This window comes from Chlorocebus sabaeus, chromosome 26 (genome assembly GCF_047675955.1).
Source record: "Chlorocebus sabaeus isolate Y175 chromosome 26, mChlSab1.0.hap1, whole genome shotgun sequence".
Taxonomy (NCBI): Eukaryota; Metazoa; Chordata; class Mammalia; order Primates; family Cercopithecidae; genus Chlorocebus; species Chlorocebus sabaeus.
In genome coordinates this window covers 38,857,481-38,868,489 of record NC_132929.1, presented here as the reverse complement: position 1 = coordinate 38,868,489, position 11,009 = coordinate 38,857,481, and the positions used below count along the sequence as shown (strand labels likewise).

At 41.6% G+C, this 11,009-nt stretch overlaps 1 protein-coding gene across 1 annotated transcript in view; it reads right to left on the bottom strand.

The window, feature by feature from the left end:
* The window catches only part of APH1B (aph-1 homolog B, gamma-secretase subunit), a 28,571-nt gene continuing 17,562 nt past the window's right edge, over nucleotides 1–11,009 (bottom strand). Inside the window, exons 5-6 of the mRNA XM_008016340.3 lie at nucleotides 5,468–5,595; nucleotides 1–3,517 (exon numbers count right to left, since the gene is read on the bottom strand). Of these exons, the coding sequence (XP_008014531.1) occupies nucleotides 3,350–3,517; nucleotides 5,468–5,595 (296 nt within the window). The 3' untranslated portion in view covers nucleotides 1–3,349. The remainder of the gene's footprint in view (nucleotides 3,518–5,467; nucleotides 5,596–11,009) is intronic.

The window sequence follows — 11,009 nt, the reverse complement described above, 5'->3', positions numbered from 1 at the left end:
TGAAGAGTGCCAGACGATCTTTATTGTTCACTGAAAAATGCAGGTCTGCAAAGAGTCAATTGCTTTGTGTACTGAATGCAAGGTCTGATATTGCAAGTATATATGACATGGTATAACATATAAAATATTACATATTTTACATAGTGACAGTACCTGCCTCTTCTAAACACTAACATTTAACAGAATGATGTAAAAAGCCTATTAAATAAGAAACAAACATTTCGATCATAAACAAAATGCACTAAGCAAAATACTTCAAAAACTGTTGTGTGTGACGTCTATCTTGTCTACCTGGGGTTAGGAATGGTGGAGCCCAGAAAAAAACTGAGCTAACAAAAACAGCCAACACCCTCCAGGAACTCTTCCCCGGAATGAGGCCACTGGTGCCCGTCACAGGCTGCCCCCGTCTGGTGGCCCAGCCAGGCTTCAGGGCTGCCCCAGGGCCCCCACTGAATGCTAATGCCTGTCTGGGGCTGGGTTGAGGTGAATGGGAGGAGTACCAGGTAGGAAGAAGCTTCTGTCACAACTGCTTGTTCTGCATCCACGCTATGGATATGAACACCTAATGTTTCTGGTGTGAATCTGCCACCCTCCGCAAACATTGAAATGTGATTGAGAATAAAATGTTAACACTGGGAACGAAAGCCATTTTCTATGCAGTCTGCAGATATCATCATTGATTCCTTTCAGCCATGTTTTCATTAAGATGCTCTAAAAGAGGCTGCTGCTATTATCCTGCCAGTCAGGCAGGCCCGGATAGAGGTAACAAAACTTCTCCAGTTATAACTAGTAATTCAAATGCACTAAAAATAAATATAGCTTATACTAGAGAGCAACACAGTTTCTATTATTCACATGGTAATATATTCAAGAATTGCAACAATATTCACAATTATCCAAGGTCAACTTTAACTATATCCACATTTCCCTCCGAGCAGAAAAGCCTGAATGGAAGGGAGTGTATAACATCAATACCTCCTGTTTGTCTCACTTATTATCAGGGCTCAGAAAGCTCATTATAGATAACAAATGCCAAAAAAAAGAAAAAAAAAAGCATTTCAATATCTACACAGCAACAGAGGAAGACTACGCCCGCCCTCTGGGCCTCCTTGGCATAAGGCAAAGCATGGCTATTTGCAACAACAGTGTCTAAGCCAACTCTGGAAAGGCTCATGTTTTAGGAGAAATCAGAATTACCAAGTTCCTTCATTCACAGGTAACAAAGGATTATTAAATAATTTCCTGAACTAAGACAACAGTCTCACCATCAAAGAAAATTTTCTTCTCAGCTGAGTTTTTATAAATGAGATTTTACAATATCCAGTTTTAGTTAATATGAAACTATCAGCGTACAGACATCCTCAAAGGTCCAGACGAGTGAAGCTAATATTTTCAGATCTTCCACACTCTACGAATCAGTAAATATTTTATCAGAATATCCATTTAACAGTTTTAAGTCCATAATAACCAACTATGTATTTTTCTTATTCAAAGAAGACCATGTTTTGATAAGAATAATCCCAGTTTGATGAGTATCTTATTCCCCTTGATGTTGCACAATAAATGTCACTGTTGAGTCTGTATATCCTTGACTCTTCCAGTCAAAGGAAAATCTTGTATAAAGCTGGAAAAATGCAAACTCCAGCGGAAGCACTAGTGTTAGTGCTGAAGTAAACTTTAGGGGAATAACCACAATTGCCTATCAGACCGTTTACAACATTGCTAGGAGCCCTCCTCTTCTTTTCTCTCTATTATCTCTATTTTCTCTCTAAACATTCTAATATTTTAAACATGGGGGTTCACTGATATTGATAAAGGTCTAGCTCGTAAGGTTTTGGTCTCTGGAATGATGTGTGGCTAGCCCAAAACACTGGCCATGTTTGCCTTAAACATGATCATTCTTCTTCCCATCACAATCTGTCAAACCCGCCCATCTGTCCTGCCGCTGTCACTCCCCCAGCCCCTCAGGATTGCTGCTCCTCTCTTTTGAATGTTGTACTGTATGTATGGTATTCACTGAGACATGACTTTAATGTACAGGTCATTTGCATTTCACGCCACCAGTTCCCCAAAAGATATCAACTGGGAACAATTTCTAATTGTAAAGGCATGATTTGCCTGCATTTTCCCTTTATAAAGGAAATCAAAGGGCCTGTTTGGAAGCTGAAAGAACACCTTGGGTATTCCTGAAAAGGGAACGCTGTATCTGCTACCAAAACCCAGAGACACTGACTAGATCTAAAGACCATATGGATTATGCAATAGTGTGAGATTTGGCAGTTTAAGATCTACTTCCAACTTTACATTAAAGCATTTGGGTGAAAGTGCTGTTAGTATCACAGGAGCAAATGAAAAGTGTCAACAACACCCTTTTGGCTCATTTCCTCGTGCTTCTGGTTGTACTTCCACCAGCTCCAGCGAAGCCTGTCCCAGGGCACATCGCTCAGCTCCCTGCACAGCTGCTCAGAGATAAAACAATGCACTTCACCTCAACTAGCCCAGCAACTGGCACTCAGATGGTGAACGCTGCAGCCAACGGCCTTGGGGCAGAGCCCATGGAAAGCTTTAAACAGGCTTATAGACATTGTATAAAACTTCCTGATTTTAAAATACCTTCCCAAGGAAGTCAGAAAACAGTCATTTTTAGTTAATAAAACGCAATCTATACTCACAAACAATGTAATGCCTCAGAAAGCAAAACCTAGAATGGAAGAACTTCAGAAAAATACGGCTTAATCAGTATCTTACTTTGGCTAAATTATCATAGTTAATGTAATTTATTATTGCATTTAGAAGCCCAGCCTACCATGTTCTCCTAAGATGGTGAAGTACACGAAAACGGTGAACAGGGGTTATAGCCCTTCAGCCTTCTGTGACTTCGGAACTTAGAAAGATAAAAGATAGCCAGGATTTGACATTCAGATACTTACTTGCTCAGCACAAGTTAAGTCAGGAGACAGTTAAACACCAGATTCTCATTCACTTACAGTGTTCTCAGGAAGCTCCTATTTGGATCCCAAACCAGTGGGTCTCCACCTGGCTGCACATCAGAATCACCCGGGAAGCTTTTAAAACTCACCACGTGCCCAGGCCAATTAGCTCCAGAAGGTGGCGCCCAGAATCAGTAGGCGTTACATTGTCCCAGGTGATTCTTGTGCAGCCAGGACGCACACCGCTGAGGCATCCCTTTCGGAGAGCAGTTGTGGCAAAGCCAAGGGAATGGAACTCGCATCTGGATAGTTTTATTTCTTTCTCAATTCCACCAGAAAAAGGGATTTTTAGAAAAAGGCACAGTTGTGCTTCCTCTAAAGATGTAGTCTGCAGTTTGGGAAGTGCTGGTTCCCAGAGGTTATCTGGAGCGCTGGTTGTAAAGAAGAAAGTCCTTGTCTTGGCAGAGGAGGCAGAGTTTCAGGCTTCGGCAGCTGCCTCCCGCAACAAAGAATGCCCAGGTGCCCATGAGCACCAGGATTATAAATGCCGACACCAGGTTTATTCCATAATAAGAACTTATGAAGGTCTGCAAAAGAAAAAGAAATCAGCTTGGGTAATAACAGCAAGCTTATTAAACATGTGGAATAACCAAAGATAAAGGGAAGCATGGAATACTTTTAAGAACTTGGGTGGGTTTCACCAAACATATGATGTGTGTTATGTGTTAAGGCCCCAAGGCATGTAGAACTAAGCCGGTCAACAGACACTGCAGGTCCTGTGCTTTGCTATATTCAAACGGTAACCCTAGAAGGCAATCATTAGGCAGAACCTAATGGAATATACAAGATGCATGTCATATAACTAGTTTCTATTCGTTTTTGTGTTAAATTGGTTCTTAGAATTTGCAAGACAGTGAGACAAGTTCAAATTACTTTAGTATGAATCCTTAGTATTCAAGGGAACATGAGGAAATAGTCTTTTTCAGTTGCACAATTGCTGTGGGTTTCAAAAGTGTATTCATTTAAAGAACACTAATGGAATGCTGAGAGGTACTGGGTACACCTTGGGGAGACCAAAGTCTCTATCCTACTGGAGGTTCTGTACTAGTAAGGGAGGGAGGAAACGAATGAAGAAAGAATTAGTTACAAATTGTGATGAATGCTAGCACAGCATAATTATAATTGAGATGAGGCTAGGATGGGTAAAAACAAGGTGATCTCTTTAGGGCAGTCAAAGAAGGCCCCAAGAAAGTGGTAGATTTTACAGGTAGCACCTTATGCAGAAAGACTGCTCTTCTCAAGAAGCCTCTGTCGGCATGGCAGGCATTGAGCATTTTCTAGATTATTCTTCACAATAATTCTATACCTCAAATCCACTGAATTTTAATTCACTTTACAGAGTGCTACACTCTTTTGTATTGTTCTTTTCTTCTTTAAAAAACATTTTCCTCTTAAACAATTACAAAAGCAGTACATGATTGTTGTAGAAAATTACAACCCCAAAATGAGAAAATAGAACAAATTTTAAAACTTAAAATTCAGCTAGGTTAATAGTTATTAAAAAGCTCAAAAAGTGAAACCATAAAGAGAAAAATTGATTAGACTATATAAAATTAAGAACTTTTGTTCATCAAAAGACATTAAGAGAATGTAAAGACAAACCACGTCATAGAAGTTATTTGCAATACACACATCTGACAAAAGATTTTTTTTTTTTTACAGAAAACATAAAGAACTCATAAAAATCAAAAAGAAAAAGATAATCCAATAGATAGACATAGGATTCGAACAGGCACTTCAAAAGAATTATCCGAATGACCAATAAACATCTGAAGACTTGCTCAACCTTATTTTCATGGTGTGAACACACCTGTGTAACTAGCACCTCGATGAAAATCAAAACATTCTCAGCCCCCAGGAGCCTCCCTGTTCCACCACCAGTCACTGTCCCCACTAAGGGTGACCACGATGCTGACTTACACCACCACTAGGTTCTTTCCTTTTAATCATTAAAAAGAATAGTATCAACTCTTCAATATTCACCAACATTTATTGGCCACCTACTATGTGCCACGAATTGAGGATACAAAGATCGATAAGATAAGGCCCTATCCTTGATTATCAAACACTAACTAGAAAGAGAGAGAGATAAAAACTCTATTAAATAAAATATGCTAGCCAAGGACATGTGTTATACGAGAGCTAGGAATAAGGTCCAGTGATGGTGCCGAGTCTGGAATATGCAACTTTTCCACGCAGCTGTCACAGAGAATGAACAGTTTTCCAAACTGACCTAGGTTAGGGAGAGACAAATCACCGCAAATAAACAGCAGGGGGAAAAAATCTTTTAATAAGACCCACCAAAAAATTAATAGTGGTGGTCTTTCTGTGGTAAGACTGAGATCATTCCCTTAAACAGCTTTTCTGAATTTCCTCATGTTCTCATGAGTGTGTATTTCATCTAGAGCAGAATTTACCATTTTAGATACACAGACTTGAGTTCCAAAGTATAGTCCGAGCATGGCGGCAACACTCACCTGGGCTGACACCAGCAGATGGGTCAGGAGAACTATGAGGAGGAGGCACCACTTTTTCTTCTCACAGCCATCAAAAAATACAATGCCCCAGAACACATGCAGCAAGATGATGACCAGCGTCATGAAAGCTGAAAGACAGTCGACCATTAGTGTCACTTCTACAGACATCAGAGCCACTGAGGGCCCTGGCATGTGCACGGACTCTCAGGGTGTCCACCACACCTCAGCGAGAGTGTTTAACACCTCCTGACAGAAACAGGGCCTTGACACACGTTTGCCCACTCAGAAAGCAACACTGCGGAACAGGGGACTGACTGCTACAGCTTCTTGTCTAGAATGTAAACCTGTTCCATAAAAGGTCAACTGAGATCTGGCTTTCAGGCAGCTTCCCTGAGGAATGCAATAAAATGATTGTGATGTCCAGCCTGCTTTTTCCCAATGAGCCTTCTGCATCAGTAAAGAGAGACATGAATGAAAAGGAGTATCTTCTGTTTAAACAAGACTCCTCACTAAAGTGGAATTTTCCCTCAGATCCTTTTGAAAAAGGCCAATGGAAAAATATTAAAATCATGGCCAGGCGCTGTGGCTCAAGTCTGTAATCCCAGCACTTTGGGAGGCCGAGGCAGGCAGATCACTTGAGGTCAGGAGTTCGAGACCAGCCTGGCCAACGTAGTGAAACCCCATCTCTACTAAAAATACAAAAATTAGCCAGGCGTGGTGGCACATGCCTGTAATCCCAGCTACTAGGGAGGCTGAGGCAGGAGAATTACTTGAACCCGGGAGACAGAGGTTGCAGTGAGCTGAGATCATGCCACTGTACTCCAGCCTGGGCAACAGAGCAAAAAAAAAAAAAAAAAAAAGAAAGAAAAGAAAAATATTTAAAATCACAGTAATTATCTACGATGTTTCTTAAGCAACTGGCACTGAACTTGATCAGCACCACCAGGTTTTTCTGGGGAACACTATCTCTGTGTGTGCGTCGTTTGTGTATCCTGTGTGCTGGATAACAGTCTTTATTTAAAGTGGGCAAGCCCTATATATTCTGCGAAGTTTAACATGGAAAACAAAAAGGCACCTAGATTTCCTCTTTCAGCCACATAATAAGAAACCATTAACACCCACCAGCTTGGCAAAAATTCAAGTCTGACACTCTGTTTCATACTGCTGATAGGAAAACAGTCTAGCATCACAAATTAAAAGTGGAATTTGCATTCCCTATTTCACTCCAGCAATTCTGCAGCTAGAGCTACACTCTGAAGCAATTAGTTCTGAAATTAATAGATCACCTGCACCTGGGAACTTGTGAGAAATGCAAATTATGGGGACCCACCCCATACTTCCTGAATCAGAAACAATGGGGTGGGAGCCCAGCAATCCGTGTTTAAACAGCCCTGCAGGTGATTCTGAGACATGGTCGTTTCAGAGTCATTGCTCTACAGAAACGTACACATCTGCACAAGAAGCATATATAAGTTTAAGTCAGCACTGTCTGTAATAATGAAATATGTCCATCATTACCAGAATGGATAAATCAATCACGCTCTAGTCACACAATGGAATACTATATGGTCTACAATATAAATGATCTCAAGAATCTAATGTTATGTAGAAAAGAAAACCGTACTGTGGAAAAAAATGTGTATTATTTCATTGATAGGAATTCTAAAACATGCAAAACAATATTTAAAGATGTAAATTGTGATTAGAGGAAAGAAAGCTGTTATATCTGGTGTAAAAGTGTAATCACTTCAGTAAACAGTGGTAGATATTTTAACTAAAGTAGAAGAGAAATAGTTTCCAAAGTTTTGACGCTATGGCAGATGAAGCTAAAGCGATGTATTTTAATCCCGGTGATGACCCTGGAAAGGGAAGGCTTCCTGGAGACAGATGTTTGCTGATGGCGGGGAGCTGAGACCGCTGAAGATGCCCAGGAGTGCAGTTTAAGTTTTAAAGTTTTTGTGTCAGAAAAGATCAAGGCAGAAACTGACACAAATAGAAACACTGATTTTTTAAAAAAATTATAAAGTATTCAGACTCTAAGGGTTTTTCAGAATCTAGATGACAAATGTCAAAAGAAAGCAACGACACCATTAAGGTGTCATCTGTTTCGCAGCTTATGTTTGCCATTCTTTCTGAATATTGATGTTACCAGGGCAGCCCTGATGAAATAACCAGGAAAGTCCTTAGTTTTTGTTATTTTTTTTTTTAACTGTTTTACTTTAGTTCCTTTATCTATAGGTTCAGCTGCTTAAAGAAATGAGATGGTGCGAGATGGCACCAGAGCTTCTTGACCCCTGACCAGATACCAGAGGAAGACCTTGTAAAACCAGCACAAACTGGAACAGGTGACTCCTATTTGCCTTTAGATCATCAGCATACCTTTGCAATGCTAAAACTCCCTCCCCTGAAAGAAAATCCCTGCCATTTCGTGTACATGTAATATATGAAGGCTTATGTTCATGAACAGCACCTTCACATCCGGAGTCCCATCCCGCACATGCTAACATTCCTTTCCCGCCCCACATCTAGTTCCCCTATGACTTCCATTGCTTGGGGAGAAAGGACATTTAGCACAAGAGCTCACCTTCTCTGTTCTCTGGCCAGGGAATAAAACCTGATTGCCTTTTCCAATTGGATGTTCTTTCTTTGTGACCAATACAGAGTGGGGAAAGAAGTGTTTACCAGTGACACTGAGACACAATTATGCTCCTATAGTCAAGGCCTACAGTTCATTTAAAATAGCTCTCACGGGCCGGTCAGGGTGGCTCACGCCTGTAATCCCAGCACTTTGAGAGGCTGAGGCGGGTGGATCGAGACCATCCTGGCTAACATGGTGAAACGCCATCTCTCCTATAAATACAAAAAATTAGCCAGGCGTAATGGCACATGCCTGTAGTCCCAGCTACTTGGGATGCTGAGGCTGGAGAATCGCTTGAGCCGGGAGGCAGAGGTTGCAGTGAGCCGAGATGGCACCACTGCATTCCAGCCTGGGCGACAGAGAGACTCTGTCTCAAAAAAAAAAAAAAAAAAAAAAGAAACAACACTATTTGGCTCCTTCACCCTTCCTGAATATACCCCAAATGTTCTAACACACAGATTCATAAGTACCTTCATTTTCGCACGTGTTCCTTTCCCTCATTCCTGATACCTATTTTTCTGTCCTTGCAAAGCTAATGGCCTACGACAGCAATTGCGTCTAATACTGGCTTCCTGCCAGCACAGAAATTGCCGTTACCTGGCTTCCCTAACACGGGCAGGGGATCTCTAACTAGGTCAAAGCCAGCCAAAGGCTACTGCTGGGTGGTGGCAGCCACAGACCAAGGAGGACTTCCAAGGCCAAAGCTCAGCCGCAGCTGCCCAGAGGCAGGAAGCAAAGATCAACGGGCTTTTGGCTTCTTTTTCTAAGTAGGAGAAAGGTCAGGGGCTTCAGGGTTCCGTGAAGCAGGAGACGCTCCTCCATCCATCCTGGCCACAGAAACTCGCTAGACGCTTGAGAGATCCCCCAGCCAGCTGGCACGAGTGGGAGTCGGGCCCCAGGGCTGAACGAATGCTTTTGAAAATGACTTTCCCTAATGGGGATTTAACTGAACATTTTTGTTTTAAAGAATGTAAGAGAATTCTGTGGCCTGATTTATTGTAATATAGATATAGATTACTAATCAAATAACCTTCTCTAAGCTATTATTTTAATGTTTAAAGTCCCCCTAGAAAATGCTGAAGAATGATGAAACACTCTCAGATTAGCTCATCACTGTGGAGTCCGCCTTGGGAGGTTTGCTAGAAGTTGTCTGATCCTGTCCTCTAAGCAATGAAGAAAACCCACATGGGCCACTTCAAATACTTCCAATCTCACTTCATTAAATGGCCACTATGAGAAAGTTCCTTCTTAAACTGAACCCAAGTCTGCTTTAACTCAGTAGTGATTTTCCACCGGGATGATTTGGCCCATAGGGGGAATATGTCAATGTCTGTAGACATTTTGGGTTATCACCACTCGGGGACGGGGTGCTTCTGGCATCCAGTGGACAGAGGCCAGGGATGCTGTAAAACACCCCACAACACACGTCAGCTCCCAACCAAGAATCATCTGACCCCAGATGTCAATAGTGGTGAGGTTGAGAAACCCTGCTCTAACTCCTGCTCACTGATCCTGAGAAGGCTCTTTGAAGAAACACAAGTCAACTCTTTTTTCCTATATGTAGCACATTAAAAAACATTTGAAACTCCCTGCTGCAGCCAGCTACTGTCACAAAAATGCTGCAAAACAACAAGAACAACAACAACAACAAAAACAAAACAAAACAGGCCTAAACTCATAGGCTAGAGCTGCCATTGGGATCATGAGGTCCAAGGCAGCCTGGAGTATAACCCCCTAATGGGGGACCTGCCTTCAGGCAGCCGGCAATGCATACAGGCTCTCGGGATTCTATTACTTTCTATTAATGCTTCATTGACTTCACAAAACTCATTAATTTCTATGTTTGTCTCTGGCCTAGAATAGTTTCAGCAAAATCAGATTTACCATTTCTTTAAATGTTTGCTCCAAACAAGCTCTCAAACCTGATCTATGCCATTTATAAAGCAAAACTAAGCCCGTAAGACCTTGGATGAAGATTTAAATGGAAATTGCAGGTAAGGTTTATAGTCGGATTGGATGCGAGTTATGAGAGAAAAGGTGAAGAATCAGGAAATATTCTAAGAAATAACTGAGCTCCTGGAAGGATGGAATTCCATCAGCTGAGATGAGGAAGGGTGCAGGAGTGCATCATTTTAAAGATCTTATTCCACTGCCTTCCAGAACTTCTGATAAGAAGTCAGCAGTATTTAAAATTGTTGTTCCATGGCTCATGCCTGTAATCCCAGCACTCTGGGAGGCCGAGGCGGGCGGATCACGAAGTCAGGAGATAGAGACCATTCTGGCTAGCACGGTGAAACCCTGTCTCCACTGAAAAATACAAAAAATTAGCTGGGTGTGGTGGTGGGTGCCTGTAGTCCCAGCTGCTCAGGAGGCTGAGGCGAGAGAATGGCGTGAACCCAGGAGGCGGAGCTGGCAGTGAGCCAAGATCGTGCCACTGCACTCCTGAGTGACACAGTGAGACTCCATCCCAAAAAAAAAAAAAAAAAAAAAAAAAAAAAAATTGTTTTTCCTTTGAATGTAGGGAAAAAGTCCCACTAGAGGTGAAAAGGTAGCTTACACCTGAAACAAAGGACTTTGATCTCAAGAAAAATATTCAAGTGTAAGTCTTTGGTGAGGGTTTAGAATAACGATAAAAGGCAGTAAAATCCAATAAATCTACCCATTAAAAGTAAACCTCAAAGTTGATTAATTCCTCCAAAGAAATAAGAGATTTCCAAACATTTATGCAAATAAGTTTGTTTCCAGGAAATAGTGTTAGAACACTGCACAGTAAGTGAAACATGTTACAGTATGAATGATTCCCCTAGAAGCGGGGCAATGCAGAATGACTCTCTTTAGCAGAGCTATGGAAAGGTAGAAAAGGGAACTGGTACAAGTGGTCCCGGTACTGAACAGCATCTTCGG